Raw genomic sequence first — 24334 nt, 5'->3', positions numbered from 1 at the left:
CCTTATGATGGGATAAATTCTTAAGGAATATAAACAGTTTGTTAGAATGTCATTTCATCTCTCTCTTTTTTTTAATTTCCAGTGGTTATAGCTGGTGATGGAGTATTAAAGGTAGGAATACTTCAACCATATATAACAAATATTAGGCATCTTGTTTTTCTTAAAGTGTGAGGCGTAAACAGCTGTTTTTCTTCTTTGCCCAGATCTGTGACTTCGGCGCTTCAAGATTCCACTCCCATACAACACATATGTCTCTAGTTGGTACCTTTCCTTGGATGGCTCCAGAAGTTATTCAGAGTCTCCCAGTGTCAGAAACATGTGACACATATTCATATGGTGTGGTAGGTAGCCTGTTTCCTTGTGGGCTTCCAAACTATATTTGACAAATTCATCTTAGGATAGCTCGATTCAGTTGGGTCCCGACACATAGGCAAGAACACTAGGTGGAGTTTATTTAATTAATTTATTTAAAACATTTGTATCCCACCCTATATCACTAGGATCTCAGGGCGGCGTACTGATAAAATCATACAATATAGAACAATAAATATACACAGCTAAAAACAAATTAAACCATTAATTAAGTTAAAAACAGTATATAACCAGTATATCATGGAATATATGTCACATTCATACGGCACTACATACCACAGAAAGTATATATTCTGCTCATGCATGTATTCACTCCTTTTGTGCTCCTCCTCCATTGTGACAACCTCTTTCAGTATTTCTGGAAGTATATTTTTACACACCCAGTCTCTATCATACATGCACACTCCACTGTTACTTTTTTATCTTTTGCTTTTCTTTCACATAATTCATTTAATGCAAGATCTCCCCTTGTTTCTTTCTCATACAGTCTTTTTAGGTGTTTCTTTTCCCACCCTTTACATACACACACCTTATCATTAGGGAAGCTTGAAGAATTTGTCCTCTGCTAATTTCAGTACAATTTGATCTGATCTGTATTCCCTGGATTAATGTGCAAATTGGAAAGCAGTTATCCTTTGCCCTTCTGAATCTTGCAAAGTGCTTGTCAGCTCACGGCACGTACCAAAATGTATATAATATTTATATATATATATTAGGCCAACATGTGTTAAGATATGCATATTTTCTTAGAAAATATATTCAGATCACATATTTAAATATGTTTTTTAAAAAATCGATTCACAGATTAATGCAGAAATGGATGGAATGGACTTAAGAATGAATACATGCAAAACAGTTGCAGACCAGAAATAGACTCATCCATCCATCCTTACTTTCCTCTCTACTAATGGTTCAATATCCTGGATTAGAGAAATTCTATCTTAAAATAAATAGAACTCTCCCAGTGTAGACATTCCATTCTACATGCAGTAAGAAGATTGGAGAAATAAAACCATAGGATCCCAAGGGTCACTTTCAGTATATTCTGTGGTGGGAAATACTATTCACACATTCCCATAGAGCATAGGTAGGCAGATGTTTTAGACTTCAAATCCCATCAGTCCCAGTTAGGATGGACAATGGTGAGGAGTGATGGGTCCAAAACTTCTGGAGGGCATCAGATTGCTTATCCCTGCCATATAGCCACATTTCAGCCACAAAGCACCAAGGCAGGAGTGCCTGACAAATCTTCACTCCCACCCATGACATGTAAGTTCTAAAGACACTAGCTTGCACCCAGACTAAGTTAATCGTACATAGTTCCACGGAAATCAATGTGAAACATTAGTCATAACTTAAGTTTCATTTATTTCAATGGGGACTAAGTGCTACTAAACTACAAATCAAAATCTTTAAAATGTCTACACACATGTAAGCCCAATTGAGTTCAGTGGGACTGACTTCCAGGTAAGTGTGTATTGGTTTCAACCCACTGTTTTTGGAGAAAAGTCCATCTCATTAGAGGGAAGCAGTTCAGGTATTACTCCTTGGGTCCACTTTAAGTAGTCTGAGACAACTTGCCCCGATGAAATAATTTCTCTTTTCCAACTTGATATTTTCCATTTTAAACAGCAAAAAGAACTTGAAAAGTTATGTGAGAGTTTGAAATTCAGAAAGCTTACAAAATAATTATGTATTGGCACACAGCTAAATGTTTATAGATTCATAATGACATAGTTTGGTGTGCATTTTAGTTTCTGATCTAGATAGTTGTTTAAGTAAGCTGAAGTGCGTTGGTTTTGATTTTCTAATCACTGGCTTCAGTCAAGATTTTCTCTTCATATATCTTCAACTTTCATAATACAAACCTTTAGGCCAACAGTATGTTTTGAAGATAAAGAATTAGTCTATGAAAAAGTGTCATTTTTCTTTTAAAACAATCTTGTCCATAAATACAAGTTTTGAACAGCCTGGTATCACAATCTAGAGCCCTTACAAGTGGCTTTTGTGCTAGACAGACATCTGCTTTTCATCAGTTGAAGTGCAGCTGAAATTCTGATAACAAAGAGCAGAATCCTTTTCAAATGTAAACTAGTAAGATGTTGAAAAATGGCATTCTGTTGGCAGAATCCATGGCCTTTCTTTTATTTGTTTTTTCCACTGAGTTTTCCCTGCCAGAATGGGTCGTATTCATTGAACTATTATATTGTTTTCTATTTTCTACTTACAATGTCAAGGAAGAAAAGTATTTTCCCACCATAGTACAATGTAATGCTGTCAACCCAAAGGTCCAAGTTTTTCCTTGGTCAAGTTTGCCTCTCCTGAATAAGTCACAAGAAGATTAGGGAGGGTGGCATATATTGTTCATCCCATTTGCCCTTCCTTTTAGTGGTTTGCCTTCTGTCTTTTTGAGATTTGGCAATAATTTCATGGGACACTTAAGGGTGCAAATCCCACGCACACTTACTTTGATGCAAGTCCCATTGAAAACACTGGGACTTACTTCTGTGCAAATGGTGCTAAGATGGTGTTATAATCTTATATGCTTCTGAGTGGTTTCCACTGAAATAAATGAAATATAAGGAGGCAAGTTTTTGATTAGGGTCCTTGACAGTTTAACACATAGTTGGTAGTCCTTGACAAATGCCAGATCACATTTTAGGATTATTTGCTAGGTAGAATCAGTAGTTGTGAGACATTGGGGTTTCCCCACACTGCAAAGTATGGAGTGAGGAAAAAAGCTTCATAAACTAGGGAAGCTGAGGGAATCTTGTATACTCCTGAGGCTTTGGTTTTGGCCACCAACTCTTATGAGTTTTGTTCATCAAATTCCTGGAGGAATAACATTAAAACAACAACAAAAGGGGGATATGGATAGCAGCTTACCATGGCTCACACTTCTGTGTTTCTGATTGGCTTCAACCAGGTTTATATGGGCAGCATATGTCAAAAACTTGAACTTTTCCTACTGATTACCTTCAAAATTCCCAAAATTCCAATTTTATACGTCCCAACTAAACATGAATGCTACCCCTCAGGACCTGGTTGTAAGCACTTACAGAGGGCAATGATATTTGAAATGCCTAACTAGATGATTCACTTTTTTTTAAAAAAAAAAGGTTATAAAACTCAATATGTTTTTAATTTTATTTTCTAACTCATACTGATAGATATATGAAATAGTTGCCTAATGAAGTCTGAAGAAAGTAGGAAAGTTTATAAAGAATACTGACGATCAGAAAGCAAGGATGTTGGCCTAGGTTTGATAGATTATATTAACTTTTGGGATACTGTTAGAGCACCATCTCAGTGCAACTCCCTTGGGATCCCAGTATATCATTAAGTGAATGACATGGAGCTGTACTATTAAAAAAAATAAGGTGTTTATGCTGACTATTGATGTCTTGGCTAAATATGGTTATCAAACAGTTAAACAGAAAAATAGTGTTATGAAATTGAGTTTAATATAGAAATATATTGGAAGATGGGAAGCCATTTTTACGCTGCTTATACTGCTCCTTACATGTTGAGGTAACTATTTTTCTTACAGAAGTAACTCCGAAAGTAACACATTTCTAAGATTGTAGATTAGCTCCTTTTCTACAATTGCAACAAAATTTCCTAGTATGATTAGAAGAGAGGGAATCCAATAGTTGACAGGTCTCAACCTCAGACATGAACAACTGAGGAACAGGGAAAGAAGACTGTAACCTTGTATATTTCACAAATTCAGCCCTACACCTCTCTAAATATTTATTAAATCAGGGTTTATCAAAACATAATAGAGAGAAATATTCAAAATTAATTTAGTGTGAGGATCGTGCACACAAACATATACCCAGGTTCCTGGAAATGGCTCTAGTTGTCTGGTAATTGGATACAGATAGTGCTGCATTAAGGTTTAATAATGTATTTAAAATACAAAGTACAGAAATAAAAATTCTATTCTTTTTTTCTGTTCCAGGTTCTCTGGGAGATGCTAACAAGGGAGGTCCCCTTTAAAGGCTTGGAAGGATTACAAGTAGCTTGGCTTGTAGTAGAAAAAAACGAGGTAAGACTACGTTTCTACATTCAGGTACATAGATCAGAAAACAGTATTGGGTTTTGCAAAAGACTATTTCATCTTCTTCAAATTGAAAGTAAGTTCACGCGTATGGAAAGATTAGCAGTAGGAGCTAACACAAAGGGTCAAAGTGATGTTATTCCTCATGAATGGACCCTTTACATCTAATTGTTGCAGCTTCACGTCGTGATGCTGTAGATCAAAAATTGTACAAGTACTGTACTAGTTTCTCAGTCTCAATTGTAAAACCTAGGGGTTTGTTCTTAGTGATGAAAGAAGCCATTGCGTCCAAGGTAGGGGAACAGTTTAACTCCATCTCCTGCGTTTAGGACATCTTTATACTGGCCGGGAGTTGATATATCTGTAAGAGACCTTCAGCTACTTCAACTTAACTCTCCCAGCAGGAGTCACTATAGTACAAGAAACAGCCACTTAGATGAGGATTTCAAAAATAAAAGAAGAAAAAATAGTTTGAAAAAAGAGGGAAATTACAGTTTTGCCACCTACGTTCCCCCACTACATTGAAGATGAGCTCCTCACTGGTACTGGTAAGGCTGTACCATAGTTGCAAGCTTCCTCCATGCCGTGTCTTTCCATTTCAAAAGAACTTCAGTGGCGTAAACACCCTTTGTACAGCGTCCCCAGCGTTGCTTTTCTTCTTCTTCCTACAAATTGAGGCTTTCAGGTAGTTGAGCATGTGAGCGTGTATTTGAACACATGGCTCCTTGATATCAAAGGCGGGAAGTACATTAAAAAAAATTTTTTTTTTAGTTACGGCTGCATTGCACACAAAGTATGGAAATCCTTCTCTATCTAGGCAGGCTAGAAGGTTGGGTACCATTATAAAAGCGACTTGGATAATTTCTACGGTATGGCTTCTTTATTCCTTTTATATAGCTGGCTTCCCAAACTGTTTTAGAAACTTTTAAGTAATATAGTTAAATTATTACTTGAAAGGGAGAGGGAATGAATTAATGTGTAAATGCTATGCTGTCTTTTACATGTTTGTTTGAATATTAGATTGGCTGAGCTGGCTATGAGCCTATATGAAATACTCAACTTAGTTGGGAATGTTTCCTTCATTCAGAATCACTTCATACCTGTAACTTCCGACAATATAATTTCAAAATAATAAGATGTAAAGGATATCCATTCCATTTTTATGCATGAGGAAGAGCTTTCTTGATTCAGCACAAGAGTTCCCCCCACCCCACTCCCCTGGAGGCATGACAATGAAAGTAAGGAGTTCCTCCATAGAAATGAATTGTATTGATTCCATAGTTGAATACAGGATTCTGGTATATAACAAACTTATAGTGAGGTACTGTGTTTGCCACTTACACTGTCATTCTACTTAATATGGGCACGATCCAGCCAAAATTAAGCACTTTAAAATATCATTGGTTCTAGTGCTTAAAAATTTTCCTATTGGAATAAATGAAACTTGGGAGTGCATAACTTTTTCTGGATTGTGTGTTCTGAAACTTGTGTAGAAGGAGAAATGAGGTAATAAAGACCCAAATTGCCAGTTGTAGCTGCAAATTATGAGTTGGATCCAAACTAAGTTGAAATCAGTGGGACAAGTAAATCATAACCAAGTCCCATTGATTTCAAGGGGACTAAAATACGACCAACTTAGTCTGGATCCAACCCTAAGTTGGTTGCATTGAGTGTACACGTAGTCCAAGGCAGAATTGTCTCTTTAAAGTTAGAACAAATGTAACCTATAGGAAGATGAACAGAAGTTGACCTTTATATTACAAAAAGAATTCAGAAGAATTTGTGTCCTGCTCTTCCTCAGAGATGTTTAGGTCAGTATACATTTTATCCTCGCAACTCTGTTAGGCTAGAGGTAGATACTTGCCCAAGGCATCAAGTGAAATTCATATCTAGATATTTGAACCCAGATGTTCACACTCCATGTCCACTACTTAAGAACATAAGAAGAGCCCTGCTGGATCAGACCAAGGATCCACCTTGTCCAGCATTCTGTTCACACAATGGCCAACTAGCTGCCTGTGGGGAAACCTAAAAACAGAAGTTGAGTTGGCTTTAAGAGGGGGTTCTCTAAATTCCTGGAGGCAAAGGCTATCAATGGCTACTAGCCCTGATAGTTGTGTGCTATCTCCAGTATTCGAGGCAATAAGCCTGTGTGCACCAGTTGCTGGGGAACATGGGTGGGAGGGTGCTGTTGCACCATGTCCTGCTTGTTCATCCCTGGCCGATGGCTGGTTGACCACTGTGCGAACAGAGTGCTGGACTAGATGGACCCTTGGTCTGACCAGTATCAGGGTTCTTCTTATGTTCTTATGAGTGCAACAGCATCCTCCTATTGTGTTCTCTAGCCACTGGTGAACATAGATATATTGCCTTTGATACTGGAAGAAGCATATAGCCATCACTAAACCATACTTACCCATAATATCAGTTAAATATCAGTGCTTTACAGTGCAATCCTTTATACATCTACTCAGAAGTAAGCCCCAGTGATTTTAGTGGGACTTTTCCTGGGGTTGTAGCCTCAAAGGGCTTTTTTTGGTCCTATTTCACTAGAGTTTTCTTGGAGCTTGCATGTTTTAAACTCCCAAAACATCCTAAGGATGAAAGTTCATATTAGATATGTCATTATCTAACATCAAATTACTGTTAAGAAATGTCACTTTTATTAGCGTATGACACTCTTTGAGACCTGCTACCTATAAATTACTGACAAATAACATTCTACTGAAGTAAGACGAATGTAAGTGATGATTACATGTCTTTTAGTAACTCATTTTCCATCTCCTGGAACAGTGAGGGTTACAGACAAATGCCACTGCTAGACTATCAGGTGTATTTTTAGGCAAATGACTTGCCTGTGTATCAAGTGTCAGTGCCATTTTGTTTATGCCAAATAAACTTCTTGAATATACTTTTGGTATAGAATTTTTTTCACATTTACAGTCCTCCTTATTTTAAGGATTGCATACCAGATTGCACATTTACTGTGTATATTTTTTGTTTTCTATTTTCTTCTATGTTGGCATTCTTTCCTGCGTAAAAGTTTAGATTGCATTCTTGTTTTGACACACAACATTTTATAAACTTTTGCAGGTCCCAATATGCTGATATAGTAATTGATTTTGCTTTGTTTAGCTTTATGTGCCTCTTTAAAATGTGTGATGCATGTCAAAATGACTTCAGATTAATTCAGATTAAATTGCTTTCTATAATTACATCAATGTGTGAACCTATAGAATTTTTCTTAGATTTTTTTAAGAAAGGCTTCCCCAACTATTGATTTTGGATTTTTTTTCTTAAGAAAAAGACAGCATAATTACTTGGTCCTGTTACAGTACAGTCCTGTACATGTCTACTCGGAGGTAAATCCCATTGACTTCAGTGTGACTTACTCCCATTTAAGTGTGTATAGGATTGCAGTCTTCGCTATTTAAGGTGCAATCCTATGCATGTTTAGAAAGAAAAGTCCTACAACTCCTAGAATTTCCTAACTATAGTATTTCAGCATTACTAGACGTTCATAGGTGTATCATATGTTGTGTGTTGACTAAACAGCATGAAGTAAGAAAAATTAGTATTTCTGTGCTTGTAAATATTGCTTCTGACACTGCATTTGGTTCTCTGTCTCTACATTACTGACTGTTCACCTGTAGTTGTTCGTTAGCAGCAGATTTGGGTCTTGCTATTTACTGTTTTACTCTGTACAGCACCATGTACACTGATGGTGCTATATAAATAAATAATAATAATAATAATATCTTTAATATGAAAGTTTTCTTCTTCACCTGAAGATTTTTACTATTATATGCATGTTTAGACAGCAAAAAGTCTTAAAACTCCCAGCATTCCCCTGCCAACATGTTAGTCAATTCCCAATATGTTTAGATGCTATAGTCATTCTCAAAACACTTAATGAAACATCTTGTATGAATTAATATTTACACTCAAAATGGGCAAACTGAGTGGGTTTTTTTGTATTCGTTTAGTCTTAGCTTTTTACGCCATGCTGCAGTTGTTCCTCTGAAGCAGCGGGAATGACTTCATCCTTGCTTTTACCATGGCACTACCCACCCTTAATCCCCACCATCAGTAGTTTGGTGACCATACAAACATTCCAGTTAATAGGAAACTAGAACAAACCACTAAATCCTCAGTGTATTCGCTCCAGTTTTCAAATAAGTGACTATAACCACTTCCTTTAATCTATGGGTTGGGAATGTGTGGCCTTCCAGATGTTGTTGGGCGGCAACTCTCATCAGCCTTAGTCAGCATAGCCAATGGTGTGAGAGATGATGAAAGCTGCAATCCAACAACATTGGGAGGGCTACACATTCCCCAACCCTGCTTTAGTACAGTACAAGTCAATGGAGTGATAGGTTATAGGTTTCACAAGAAGCTTCAGGCTTTCCCCCCATTTCACTTTTAACAGAATTTTTAGCACTTACATTAAAAAAAATATGGGGTAGGAACGTATGTTACTTGTTATGGGCACTATCCAACAGGAACTGGCAACAGTCATGCCAGAATGTGAACAGATCTTTTGCAGCAGTGCTGGTCATGCTTCTGTGGTCGGTCTCTCTGTCTCTCTCTGTCTCTCTCTCTCTGTCTCTCTCTGTCTCTCTGTCTCTCTCTCTTTTAATGATTTCAGGATGCAGGAAATCTGCAGAACTGTTTTGACCAGAGAGCATAGTAGGATGCCCAGATGGCATGTTTGTATCGTGAACAATGACAATTCTACAATGCCTCCTTGGCATCTGTCTAAGGAGCCTTCCCCAACCTGAGGCCCTCCAGATGTGTTGGAGCCTCAACTCCCATAATTCCCAGACACTATGGCCAATAGCTGGCAATGGCCATGCTGGCTGGGAATTATGGAAGCTGTGGTCTAAAGCCTTAGAAAATGCATAATTCAATAAACAGATTCCAAATCTCTTGATATTACCGTAATGCTTGTTCAGAACTTGGATGCTTACATAGGGATTCAACATTATGAAGTGAGGCTTCTTCTTGGTTAACTCGTAGCTATGTGTACATTCGAAATTTGAATCACTGCATTAATAAGGAAGTAGGTTATTAGGCCACTCAGCACAATCTAGCACTTTAGTCCAAATAACTAAAATGGACTTAGACTATGTACAATGATGGACTATGTACAAAGCAACTTATGAGAACTCTTGAACAAGTGCAGAGAAGAGTATGTAAAAGACTGCTGGAATGCAAATATTTAAAAACCTTGCGGAAATACATAATTGATGCATTCTTTGTATAGTTGTGGGGTGCTGTAGTGCAATATAAGAACCAGTGGAAATTTGATTAAAATTAAAAGAAGTTTGCAAACACAAAAGGGCTTAAATTCTGGAATAGTTTCCCTAAACAGTTTTGGACAGGATGGTCTCCACCTAAAGGTAATATATTTAGAAGGCTATTTTTTTGTTCTAGTTCTTTCATAATTCACACAAGCCACAAGCCGTAAAATGCAGCACACGTGGTGTTTTTCTGCCCAGACGCAATCATGACATGAATGTAACTTGTGAAATGGGCCTACTAATGGAGCTATCATTCTTAGTGCCAGAAAAAAAAATCCCCATGGTCATATCCCTGAGAGATGGGAAGGTGATAGCTTGGTTCATTAGTTTAGCTTCCATTTCCAGACATAAGCAATCTGCTACTGCTGAAACTTTGGTGTAGCGTACCTTTATTTTGTGGTACCACATTTTATTTCGTGGTAGTCTGTGATCAGCTTTCTTGCTCTGTTACAAAGTGATGGCATCTGCTTTAGTACATGCCTGGGACTGATCTTCTGCTGTTCACTTTCCGTCCGTTGGTTGTCTGACTTATTCCTTGTGTCTATTATAGAGACTGACCATTCCAAGCAGCTGCCCTGGAAGCTTTGCAGAATTGATGCTCCAGTGTTGGGAAGCAGACCCAAAGGTATTTATTTGGCTAATATATTATTAAACGTACCCTTATTCACCGCTTATTTTAATTGCACTGTGTTAAAAATATGGTGCTGCTCCTGCAGATAGGAGACTTTGAAATAAAAGCTTTCAGATAAGTTTATTGCATTTATATGATTTTTTCCCGAACATAAAACTTGCTGGCTTTGCTGATATTGGATATGCTTAAGGAAGTGCCATGTTTGCTTTAGCATGGCAGAGGAATAGGAGCAATTGTTCTAGGCAGCTTTTCAAGCTCCAAAGTCCCAACAGAAGACATCTCAGAGGACAATCGTGCCACCAGACCTCAACCCACAATAATCCTGGCCTAGATAGCAGCATTACGCTTTCAGGCAAATCAAATTTATAAGTGATGAAGGAAATTCATGGTATAACACAGCTCTGCTGAGATCAATATGGCCAAGTCCTCTAAAGCAGTGGTCTTCAACTGGTGGGTCATGACCCAAAGTGGGCCACGAGATCAGTACATATGGGTTGCAGCAAAGGAGTTGCCACCATGTTGGGTAATTGTGAAACTGTGAAAGTACTATGTGTACATTGGGAGTCCGAGGTGGGTCTCGGATCCGGATCTGTTGAAGTCCGCTGCTCCAAAGCTGCACCGTGTTCTTTTGGGTTCTTTCTGCTGTTAGGGCAAAGATCTTTATTCTTACAGCTAAGGAGTACTACCATCAGTTAACCAAGGCCAGATCTACACCACGAAGGATATAGCACTATGAAAGCAATATGAAAGCTGTATATAAGAGGCCAGAGCCACACTACTGCTTTATAGCACTATTAAACTGCACTGACAACTGTTGGGGCCCATTGTCACATACCATATACCGCTTTCATACCGCTATATCCTGCTTGGTGTGGTTCCTGCCTCTTATATACCACTTTCATAGTCTTGCTTGGTGTAGATCTGGCCCAAGTCTCTTCCGGACAAATAATATCAAATAACTGAAAATACTTTTCGGAATTCAGAGGTTATACATTTATTTGTCCATTCCAAGAAAAAAGATGTAATTTTTAATTTGTTAGTTCACTCCCATTGCCATATAGTCAGTGAAATGAATTTCTGGTAGAATTGTGGGCTTACAAGCTTTCTTAATAGCTTTCCTTTATATTTTACCACTGTAGCAAATGATTAACCACTAGAATGTTATTTTGGGAAATTGCATAAACTTCACATTGAGTGTCATCAGACAAGCATTTTATAGCACGCTCATTACTGGGCACTTGTGGATGTTAGCGGGTCCTTTTGATGACACCGTCCACCTCCTGCGCATCTCCTGTCCCTTTTCTCAATTTTAGAGTCAGAAAATAAACTTCTTTTAATCTGCCTCTTCTGAGGTTGTGCTATAAAATGGCCACTGGAGGGCGCTGTCCCCATTGAAATCTACAGGCCATGTGGTTGCTGGTCTCTTCTCTGTGAAAAGTGCTTGTTTCAAACACGGAAGAAAACCAGAAAGAGAGCCTGCGGTAAGGAAACATCATACCCCACCCACCCTGTCTGATGATCCTGATTATCCATTTAAGTGTGCTACCTCTCAGAGACTTCTCTGTTGCTCCTAGATGATTTATACAGTGAACTAGGACTCAGTCCACATGTGTCATTGGGCTTATGGAATCTCTTACTAGACCAAGATCTTTCTTTATATATATTTTTCCTATTAGAGCTGATGCCTCTCCAATCCTACAAGAATTAAGAAATGATGCATTGATTGGGGAGCTAATACATTTGTATTAGCCTCCCTGTTTGGGATCTAGTTTTTGAAACTGATACTTACAAATCTTTCTTCTATTGCTAGATGCATTAAATGATACATTAAATCTAACCCATTACCATGGAATTTGCAAGGGCTCTAGTAGTGCCCTGAAGATCAATTTGTACATTGATCCTGTTGTTTAACTGGAGGGGCAGGGGATAGGGACAACCATCCTCTTCTTTAACCAATTTCAAAGTGTGGGGATTTATTTCCTTTATATCATTTTTACTAGTGTCTGGGGGATGTTATCACATTGGGTTGGAGTCAACAGGAGGCCTTTCTTGATCCAACATAACCCTACCAGATGATAGTTTTAAATCTTGGGTGTTGTCCCTGTTCTACGCCATGGGATCATTTTCCATTTCTGAAAGATCTTTCTAGTGCCAAAATCCAAATTATTTCCCTCAAATTAGGGAAATACAAATGCCCTTATATGCATTAACTCTCTTCTCTATGGAAGTATTTGAAAGAGGGGTAGAGATTTAAAATACTCATCTCTATTAAACACAAAATTTGTGGTAAAAGATGTTTCAAATCTAGCCAGGGGTATTTAATCTGGATTTTATTTCTCTAATATCCTATCCCCCAGTTGTCCAGTCAGCATCTGTGTCATTCTGGACATTATATATCACAGTACGATGAAGCTGAAAGCACAATGGGTGGCCAGGCTTCTAGGTTGTAACCCAGGTCAGCAGCAGGAGGATTGGTTTATTCCTACTGAAGAAGAAACTAGTTTGAATTGGGCTAAAGGTTCTCCCTAGGAACAACCAATTAATACATGATAGCAGATAAATAAGGCCTGATCGGTTGCTGACAGATCTGTTCAGGGAGAATTACAGCAGTTCTAAATGCAAACACTAGGGGGCAGTATGGGAAATAACACAATGCCCAATGGGGTAGAACAATATTTTTGACCCCGGGAATTTGCCAGTCTAAAATAAACTTTTTTAAAACTGGGAGTGATTCCCATGGTGGCTGCAAGGGAATCCAGTCTTTCCTCCATGCCGTCATTCACATTTATGACTGTGAGGCCGTAGCCACTCATTACCAATGTGGGATCCGCAGGGAGGCATGAACTGCTGAAGCAAGCCATTAGGACTCTACATTAGGAATCAATTATAGAATTATATCAACAGGTGGAAATAATACACTGCCAGGTGAGCACCTGCTTGCATGCTATGCTCCTTCTCCAAGCCGATTAGCAGTAAACTATACAGTAGGCCCTTAAATGTAGGCTTTATTGGAGTGGTTTGGGAAAGTAGCTGTGTGCGAACATGCGGTATAGATATGGGGTAGGGTGGAGGGAATAGCAACTGCTTAGCTTTAAGCTGTTGCCTTAGAAATGTGTGCAGATGGACCAAAAATGAGAGAGAGAGAGAGAGAGGGAGAGAGAGAGAAAATCCCTTCACCTAAGTGTTGAATAGGCAGCTCTTGCATAGAAGAGCACTTGTCTCTTTTTGTTATACGTTTGACATTTTTTTATGTTGTTTGACATTTGAAATAAAGAAATTGTCTCTCTTTTATAATGTGAAAATCACTTGGATCTGCCTGGGAGAGACACCTCAGCATTGTTCCTAATTGTTTTTGTGCACCCAAATTAAAATGCACGTTTTAATTGCTGCATCTGTAATTTTAGCAGAAATGGTATAATTACAGGCGTGATGCAGAGAGAATGTGCATCATCCCTTTATTATGTATCCACATTTTGGTTTCAACCTTTTGTCTCAACCTTGTCTGGGGTCTGTCAAACAGACTAACGGAGGCGATGCTCCCTCAAGAAACATTTTAACTGTGACTTTTTCAGTTTTCAACAATTATCCCACTTTTTTCATTGTAACAAAGGAAGCTATAAATGCAGACAAAAATGCCGGGAAGTTATGACTGCTTTATCCGAGTCAATTTTTTGACTTGAAATAATCAGGTCGTCAGCACAGTCTTTCTCTGCTTTGTCACTGGACAGACCCAGATTGTCTTGAAATCACAGTGTTAGAATGGCACACCCATAAAATGTATAGAAGAGCTATAAATTAGCACATTCAACAAACTAAAATGATTGTGTAATACTGTTTTGTGAGTGTAAGTAGTTTTTAGAGGACCTAATTTGAAGACGTGGACATATTGGTTATCTCTATGAAATTGAAATATTATAAATAGCTGCACAACCTTTTTGAAAACTGTGTAATTTTTGTGTCTTTACAGAACAAAGGCCCCATATCACAAAACTAAACCACAACTGCCCTCTGCATTCATGTGATTAATTTTCACTATGAGATCGCATTGTGGGAATGGCTGAACTTTCCTGACTACTATTTTCTTGTAATATACTTAGATGCTGGGAATTTTTTCCCCATTTTAAAAAAATTGTGGATTCAACAAATCGTTTCTTGGTGTGTTTTGTTTTCTTTAAACATTTTTTTGGTAAAGGCAAAACATTACACACACACACACCACCTGGTTTTGACCAGTATTTTGACCACTGAATTACAGAAGTGGAGTAGTAATTACAAGTAGAACGTACATGTAAACATCCACCTGTGCGGTGGCCTGTGATTAATCAAGTGCAGAAGCTTTATAAAAGATAGTTCTTCATTTTTAAGCCACAAATGACTTTCACAACAAATAAACAAATAATTTTATTTGTACCCAGGGCAAAGTATAAACCATGCATGTATAAAAGTACAAATACTGCTGAACATCAGTTTACAAAGAACATATAATATAACCAACACTTCAAACAAAACAAAAACAAAACCCTAGCAGCAGCAAGATGTTACACATTAAAAGTGGCAGCAATATATCTATGTGTTTACACTTTAAAAGTTTGTTAAAATAATTGTCTTAATTTCTTGTGAAAGTGATACAAAGATGAAAGGTGAAGGATTTCAATTAGAAGAGCATTCCAGAATTTATGGCAGTACCAAGAAAATGCTCTGTCCCTCTGCTCACTTGACAAATGTCACAAGGTGAAATTGACAGTGAGGACTATATAGGCAGGCCTGTATAGGTGCAAGCAGTCCTTAACTCAATCTGGTCCTATGCCATTTATGGCTTTAAAAGCTAGCATTAGCAGATTGAATTGTGCATGGAAGCAAATAGCAAGCCAACGGAGCTGCCATAAAATGACCTGTGGATACCAAAAAGCTACAAAAAGAAGAAGTGTAATAACCTTTGCGGCCATTCAAGGATAGTCTTTATAAACCTGATTTAGAACATCTTACTTAAATTATAGAAAGTTTATTTAAATTATGCTGGTATTTGGCTCATGTGGAGATCCTTGACAGATATAGGAGGCTTTAATCTTCAGACTACCATCCTCCACATGAACAGGGTGATGGATGCAACTTACAGAGAGGGACAGGGCTGAAATAGTCTCTCCAGTCATGTGTTGATTGAACAGATAATAAGAATGCCTAAATAGGGCTTTTGTATCAGGTACATTGGTTCTTGTAATAGAGTTGTCTAATATGTCGTTTAAAGCTTTCCAACACAGCCATACCTTGTCACATCAGGTTCAGTGTCAGCACCCAGCATGGTCAGGCAATTGCCATGCACAAGATGTTCTTCAGACATCTATTTTCATAGAATCATAGAATCATAGAATAGTAGGGTTGGAAGGGGCCTACAAGGCCATCGAGTCCAACGCCCTGCTCAGTACTGTGTTGTGTTTGTGGCTCCTGAGGTGCTTCCATATGGACCTCCTGTCCATTTGGAGTCCACTCGGAGTCGAGCCTTCAGTGTACTGGCTCCCCCCTGGGGAATTCCCTGCCTGTTGATGTCAGGCAGTTGTCGATATTTTCTTTTCAGTGCCTGCTGAAGACATTTCTTTTATTTAAGCAACATTGGCATAATGTAATTTTAAACACTTTATTTTGTAATTCTATTTTTTATTTTCTTTCTTTTTATTGTTAATAACTGGAATTTTGTCAGAGAGAGGGGCCAATACATTTTGTATAATAAATGACATAAATAAAAAACAAATGTTGAATCTAAAAGGAAAAACAAAAAAAGTTTCTTTCAGCAAAGCTGGATTCTCCTCAAATAAACAACTTCATATAACTTAACATAATTAGAGTTAATCTTTATGTGCTATAAGCAGAGATCACAACCTCTCCAAAGGTGTTACTGGGCACAAGAAAAGAGAATAGGTCCCCTATTTTAGTTCCATTAGGGGAGTCCTTATTCTAGTCTCTGAAGCTGAGGACAATGGCAAAGTCACTTCCATTATCATATTATTGTACATGAATAATGTAGCTGCAAATAGAATGTCCATTCAGGTCAGTCTCTTACTGTGCTACAATTTTTGAGACACCTTTTTGTTATAAAATTTAAACAACCTTCAAACTATTAAAGGTATGCTTGAAATAAATGTGTTTTTTTCTTGTGCTGTATACCTAATAATTATCTAGTCAGTATGCCAATATGAGTTCTGTTTGCAGTCTTGTATTTTCAGATTTCTTTGGACAGGTCAGTTAAATTATGGTATGATAATTTATTTTTTAAAAGTATATACATCGTTTTGTCTACAGAAAAGACCCTCTTTCAAGCAGATCATTTCAATCTTGGACTCCATGTCAAATGATAGCAACCTTCCAGACCAATGCAACTCATTCCTGCATAACAAGGCAGAGTGGCGGTAAGTCTTTGTGATGTATGCAAATGAGTATGAAATAACCTGGAGAGGGAAATTGAAATATTTTTGAAAGGCTAGGTGTAAAAGATGTCAGCTTGAATTCTTAGCCTTGTCCACCTACCCCATTGCTGAATATGAAAGTCAGCACATTTTCACATTTGTTCATTCCCATGCAATATTAAACCGAATGCAAGGTATATAGCAATATAACACAATGCATGTGTTTGTGGAATGCATGTATTTGTTGGAATGCATTTGTGGAGTCTGTGGGATGCATTCCAATTACTTGTAGAATGTATGCTTTAATGTAGTCTACATTATTCCTTTAGCTTGAGTTAAAGGTGAGACTAAGATATGATTTATGTTTATCAAAGCTTATTGCTTTTAAGCCATGCGCTAATAGTTCAAACCTAAGACTTGGGCCACAATCTTGTACATGAACTCTTATGCTAGATTGTGGTTTAGTTGGACAAGCTCTTAGTAATTAAGAAGAGTACAAACAACTAAGTCAGTGCAGCATCACAACTATGACACCTAAACAGTATGGCAGGAAGATTTGCCAGCATAAATATTTTAAAGTTAGTAGACCTAAATTCGATTATTGTAGACTGGATTAGATATTGCAGACTGGATTAGATATTGTTCTTGGTGTCTTTATAATCATAATGGTTTGCAAACTATTTTGTGACTTTTGAGTTGGCCAAATAAAGGTATCATAGTGATACTGATTTTGGAGATTTTCTTATAGAATTAAAATTTATGGCCAACCTAAAAGGTTTTCAGCCCCTATAAGCAGGGACAGAAATAGTGAACAATACAGTTTTAAACATCTGATGCCAGATCGGAACTAAATTCTAAACTTTAGAAGCAAGAGAACTTTGTTTTCCCCCAGAGCTCATTCACTCAACCGTTGCTAGGAGAGCAGCTTATTGAGCCATTAGTAAGCGTGTGTGAAATTTTCCATCTCACAATTTTGCAGTCACTATAGGGGACACAGCTGCACATGCGCCCTCTTAGAGGCCTTTTGTACACTTTTCACTGCTCCTTGAAAGGCCGCTAGGTAAGCCAAGCAGGCCAAACAAGGTTTATCCAACACCTAGTGGGCTACAATGCATGACCTGTTTGCCTGTCTGTGGCTCCAGCCCATTGAATGTTCTGTCCCAGCATATATGCACATGAAACTCATTGATTCTTCCACTTTCGATCCTGTATTAATGACCTTTATAAGTTGTTAATTCCAGCCTAAAAACCTCTTTTTTATTGCACGACCCTAAGCACATTTTCTCAGAAATAAATCTCACTGTGTTAACGGACTTGCTTCTAGCAAAGTGTGCATAGAGCAGCCTTAGTGTCTTGTTTGAAAAGGCCCATCAACCTCTTTTATATATGCAGCATTTAAAAGAGTTAGGTTTAGAGCTTTTCTACATTTTAAAAGAATTGCACTGCCTTAATCTGCATCCACTTTCTTTCTGGAATATGATCAGCGCCATTACAAGGGTGGCCATGTGGCTTGAAATTGAATACTTCCTCTGTCTGCTTGCGCCATGAGCTCAATTCACTTTAATGACACAGTGCCATCTAGTAGCGTAATTATAGCGCAACTTCAAGATTACACACTTGGAGATGGTGTGCTTTCCCGGATATTCCCACATTATCTCTGGGTTTTTTAAACCCACAATTTCTGGAGGATGGCACAGGAGGGGCCCTGGATGGCGAGGTCATGTAATGAACCTGAAAATGTCCATATGTGGCCATTCACGAGTGTGCTATAAATCACTCATTTAGAGAAGCTCTTCAGAGTGTTTCCAAGGCCTGTTGAAAAGAGAGCCCTACAAGCAGAGGGTCATAACCAGGTGAACTTTGCAGTAGTTCTAAATTAAGAATCTTTGGTCTCTCTCCAAGTGAACGTGGAGCACAATTTAACAGTTTACTAAAGCAAAGAAAAACATGCATGAAAAGTAGAGGGGTCTAAAGATATATATATATAGAGAGAGAGAGAGAGAGAGAGAGAGAGATTTATAGAAATATGATTTATCAAAACAAAGCATCCTAAACTTAACGGAACTATAAAAGTGAACTGATAACAAGAGAATTTTATGGCATGTGTGGAAAAACTGAGCACAGGATGGGAAGTTTGAGCCAAGTCCCATGATGCAAGTATAAATAGCTTGTTTTAGAACTAACATTATTCTTCCACTGACTCAGCAGAGTATAGCACTAGCTGACTGCAGCACAGCATTCAGAAGAGTATAACGCATTGCGCCATCTCCTGATTCAAAACGGAAAGTGCATGAGAGAACTTGGGATAACACTCAAAAGCTTATTATAACCGTGCAAATCCTAAAACACCATTTTCAGGCTAATCCTCAATGTGCATACATGGAAATGCATCCTTCTGATGGCACAGGCTTTCTAGAAAATGTACTTAGGATTTCAGCCTTTGAACTTTAATCTATACACACATTTTCAAGCTGGAACTAGGCATCCTGTGGGCCTCTTCCAACGATGGCTAAGATCTTGAAATTCTTCGCTCTGTCTATATCTATATTTCTATAGATCATTAAGAGCTTGAAGTAATGACCATCTCTTTTTAAAAAAGCAAATAACAATATGGAGGAGGGCATAACAGGATGCCTGTAGGTAGTCAGTGCTCTAGTTTTCTTTACTCGTTAATTTTTTGAAGTGTTTATAGACTACCCTGAGTGAGTTTAGGGTAGGTCATAAGGGCCACTGTCTAAGTATAGTGTCTCAAAATGTTGCGTTGTGTTGGCACGGTGGCATAAGCTGCTACTGCAGGGCCAGTGTCAACATGCCAGGCATGACGGAGCAGCAGCAAGCAAAGTTGTTGCATGGCACAAAAATTGGGTGGAGAGGGAACGTAGTGGGTACCTCACTGAGTGGGTCCCTGACCTCAGCTACATCATAAAGACATGTCAGCTACCACCGGAGCCTAGTATATTGACTTGATCCTGCACACTTGATTGACAGCACCCTTTTATAATGTGATGTGAACTGATGTGTAGCCTAACAGGATTAGCTTGCCTCACTTGTCACAGCCAAGATGCAGTTGTAGGTATGATAATGGAAACCTGTGTGTGTGAGCTAAACTAGGCATCACTATGTGTTCAAGCCGTTGAGCACATAGTGAAAATTATGCACTGCTAATATCTTTTAGTATTTGAGATATGTCCTGCTGCTTTACTGGCATTTTCCTAATTTCTTGACATCTGTATATGCCACTTACGTATTTCTGTATTTAGCTATGTAATGAAAACTTAATGTGGAGGCAGAGGCAGATGCAAAACATTGTCCTCCTTATTTATGTATTTATTTATTTGCAATATTTTATTTATTTATTTAATTAATTAATTTCTATACCGCCCCATAGCCGAAGCTTTCTGAGCAGTTTATATACTATTGCATCCCATCCAAAAGATTTCGGAGTGGTGAACAACAAATAGAATTTTTTAAAAAATATATTAAAAATATCATTTTTAAAAGGACAAAGTTCTGATAAAATCCTAGTACTGGTAAAACCACGGCTGGTCATTCATGGAAAGCTTCCTGAAACAGCAATGTTTTCAGGAGGCGCCGGAAGCAGTACAACATTGGTGCCTACCAGAGGCACCAATGCCAAAGGCAGGGAATTCCATAAGAAGGAGGCCACCACACTGAAGGCCACAGCATTTAGATAAATGTTTATCTCGCTTTCATAAATCATTCTGTCAATGGCATTTGAATTTTCCACCTCTGTAAATCAAATGAATGGCCACGCTGATTAGAATATACGTTCAGTTTCTCAAATGCACCTCCGTTGTTCTTCCCATCCTACCTGGGATGTCAGTAGCAGTAGACCAGATTCCCAGAGTGCTCTGATACCCACAGGAGTGTGCTTAATAAATTTAAGATACTAGAATGAAATTTATTTATTAATTTATTTACTTATTTAATTACATTTTATACTGTCTAATAGCCAAGGCTCCTCAGGCAGTGCACACTCAAAATCATAAAAATACAGTAAGTATACAATAAATTTAAAATGTTAAAAGCTAAGAGGTCAGTATAAAAGCAGATAAATTACAGTCCAGGGAAAGCCTGTGTGAAAAAGTATGTTTTTAGGAGATGTTTAAAAGCAATTACATTTTCTGCCTCCTGAACCGCATGAAGGAGGGTTTTCCAGAAGGTGGGTGATGCTATAGAGAAGGCCTGCTGCCGAGGTTCTCCGTGGCGACATTCTGTTCGTTTCGGATTGGCCAGCAGGACCTCCTCTGAAGATTGTAATTGTCATCCAGGTGTATATAAGGGAAAACGGTCTGCTAGGTATGCTGGTCCCAAGTTGTTTAGGGCTTTATAGGATAATAACAATTAATAATAATTGTATGTATGTGGCTCGATAGCTAACAGGCAGCCAGTGCAATTCTTTTAACACAGGTTTTATGTGAGCAAAGCAAGGTGTTCCTGTGAGCACCCTAGCTGCTGCATTCTGTACTAGCTGCAGCTTCTGAACCACACACAAAGGTAGCCCCACATAGAGCGCTTTACAGTAGTCTAGTTGTGGGGTTACCAGTGCATGAATGACCGTGGCTAGGCTATCCCTATCCAGGAATGGGCATAGTTGGCATACCAACCGAAGTTTATAATGGGCGCTCTGTCCCATCGAGGTCTCCTGGGCCTCCAGTGACGAAGATGGATCCAGGAGCACCCCCAAACTACGGACCTGCTCCTTCGGAGGGAGTGCAAACCCATCCAGAACAGGGAAACACCCCAATTCCTGGATCTGTGCTCTTCCCTTTTTTTGGTTGAATGAGTAATGCTATCAAAAATGGTAAACCTCCAGAGGGTTTCGAGACCCTCAAAACAGTATGGAATGTGGTGCAGGAAGAATCAGCCAACATCTGCTTCCTCCTCTGTTTGTGGAGATCTTCACTAGATCAGATTCTTCTACAACGTGAAAGATTCCTTCAGTTTGTGGAAGGGCATGATTGGATACAGCACATTATTAATACGCTAATTAAATTTAGAATGATTACCTTGGCTTTGTTTTACTTTATTTCAGCTTTTACCCCATGCTCTACCCAAGAGACTTGGGCCAGCTTCCAACCACAACAAAACATTTAAAATGTAATTCAACAGTAACAGAAAGTCCATGAGACCCCCTATATACTTCATTACAAACTGTTTATAAATTGACTAAGATGGTAAAGTGAGCTGGGTCATGGAAAAACAAGCAAGCAAAATTAATCTGCAGAGTATGGAAATAAACAGAATACACATGACCAGTAATGTTAGATATAAATTGCTAAACTTGTGGAGTAACAGACTCATTAACTGGGCAATGTACAGGAGCCTTCCATTTAATTACACTGTTTTATTATTATACTCTTTCTTTTCTCTCTTTTTTTTAAAGAATGCAGCTGTTTTTCAGAGTCTGACCTTTTCTTATAAAGAATTTTTTGCCTAATGAGGGGAGATAATTACAGTACATACACAGTATGGTTTTGACATATAGAAAGCTGTTGTTACCAAGGACAGGTTTTAAAAAATAGATAGCATCTTTACAGAGGTTTTAAAATGGATAGATACACACACATAAGCATACAAATAAAGGTAACCTGGTGATCTGATTTTTGGACTCTGTACATGATAAGTTGGTTTATATTGTTGTTGACATTACATTTTTTTGTGGGTGGGTGGTAAAATGGCAAATTAATTATTGGCCAAACACATTATATTCCCGAAAAAGTTGAAATAGCGTAATGAGTGTAAGATGCGAAACTGTTACACCTCTGCAGATTTTGCTTTTATATTTTGGTGCACAATGATCTGACTCAAGCTTCCATCACGTTGGCTCTTTTTGTTCTTCACTAACATTGCTCTACCAGAATATTTCTCCCTCACTACATCTTGTAGCGATTAAGACATCCCAACACAACATGTAATATGACGTTATTGCACTGTAGATTTCATCATCTCAACTTCACATTATTGATTGTTGGCTATACTAGCAAATCAACTCACATTTTGGTTACAACATGTCACATGTTGTGTTTTCCCAAACGAGGAAGAGGGGACAAAGAAACACAGGCCTTAGCTAGACCGGCCGAAATCCCGGGGTGAACCTCGGGATCGTCCCTGTGCATCCACATGATGCACAGGGGATCCCGGGATCAGGGAGGGATCATCCCTCCCTTGCCCCGAGATGTCGCCCTCCCCTTTGGGTCTGCTTTTTCCGTGGTCTTGGGCTGACTGTGGAATGTGTGGCCCATTACTGCAGTTTCACCCGGCTCTGTGCAATTCCTCATGCGGAGCCGGGAGCTACGCCCATTTAAAAAAAAAAACCCAGCACCTACCTTTGCGGATGACCATTCCTGCGCTCATCTTTCTTTAAAAACAAAAAAATGGCAGGCGCAACACCTCGCTTCCTGAGGTCGTTGTTCCTCACATGTAAACGGAGGAGGGATTTCGCATTAATCACAACGCGCGATCTTCCCTCCTCCATCACGGACTATAAAGCAGGTCTAGCTAAGGCCACAGAATGACAGCTGTTCTGGGTCTCTCATACTAGTTACTTAAGCTCTTAACATTTGGATCAGGGGTGCATAACAGATTATTTATCTAAATAAAATGGATCACTGTATTTTACTTGGCAACACTAGGGCCTATTTAATAGGGCCTACTGCATATCATGCACCTTTGACATTTCTTGTCAAGGCCTTATTTATTATTTATTTATTTTAGCATTTTTATCCCGCCCTTTAGCCAAAAAGGCTCACAAGGCAGCTTACAAAAATATTTCTTAAGACAGTCATGGGTCATTTTGATGTCAGGCATGTAATTCAGGCACAAGAGCTTGGCAGTGGATTGACATTGAATTAGGACTCTCTCTTTCAAGTGTCCTTTCTACAGAAGCAGTAGAACATACAGCAGAAGAGGCAGAGAGAACCCTAGTGTTAAAAATCATCTGTGGAGTTTCTTTAAGTAACAGATAAATTACAATAGGGCTTAGTTGCGCTTCAAAATTTCCAAACAGGGAAAAATGAGAGTTAGAAATAATGTAATTTGGGGCTTACATTTCTCTTTCTCTCTCTTTAATGAAATCAGTTTTTGAAAATGTTATGTGAAGCGACTAGGACAGCTTAAGTTTTCATTACTTTTAAAACAAACAAAAGCTCACTGTCTTCAAGATAGGCAAATTTTCCTTTTAAGCTAGAAAATTTGCTTATCTAAATAAAACACTTTACACTGCAACCCTGTGCATGTTTTCTCAGAAGTAAGTCTGTGTACTGTGGAGATTACTCTTAAGTAAGTATTTCAGGCTTATATGTACTTACCTGTGAGTAAGTCCATCGAAGACTGTGTAGACATGCATATGATTATGCTGTAAAACTACTTTCCCTATTCATTCTTATCATTGATTCATTCATATATCTTTGATTCATTGTCTATTATTATTATTATTATTATTATTAATTATTATTATTATTAATAATAATAATATTCAAATGCTAGATCAAAGCCAGTAAAATATATGCTGAGTTGAAGCTGTAATAGATGTGTTGCTACTTAA

The 24334-nt window shown here is 38.3% G+C and overlaps 1 protein-coding gene across 3 annotated transcripts in view; it reads left to right on the top strand.

Moving 5' to 3' along the window:
* MAP3K20 (mitogen-activated protein kinase kinase kinase 20) overlaps window positions 1–24334 on the top strand; it is a 119007-nt gene that overhangs the window by 46081 nt on the left and 48592 nt on the right. For all 3 annotated transcript variants that reach the window (XM_063116379.1, XM_063116380.1, XM_063116381.1), the window contains exons 6-10: window positions 83–111; window positions 204–341; window positions 4337–4423; window positions 10289–10363; window positions 16664–16770. In XM_063116379.1, the coding sequence (XP_062972449.1) occupies window positions 83–111; window positions 204–341; window positions 4337–4423; window positions 10289–10363; window positions 16664–16770 (436 nt within the window). The remainder of the gene's footprint in view (window positions 1–82; window positions 112–203; window positions 342–4336; window positions 4424–10288; window positions 10364–16663; window positions 16771–24334) is intronic.

The sequence above is a fragment of the Elgaria multicarinata genome, chromosome 2 (genome assembly GCF_023053635.1).
Source record: "Elgaria multicarinata webbii isolate HBS135686 ecotype San Diego chromosome 2, rElgMul1.1.pri, whole genome shotgun sequence".
Taxonomy (NCBI): Eukaryota; Metazoa; Chordata; class Lepidosauria; order Squamata; family Anguidae; genus Elgaria; species Elgaria multicarinata.
The sequence above is the reverse complement of the archived record's forward strand: the minus strand, read 5'-3'. Positions and strand labels throughout refer to the sequence as shown.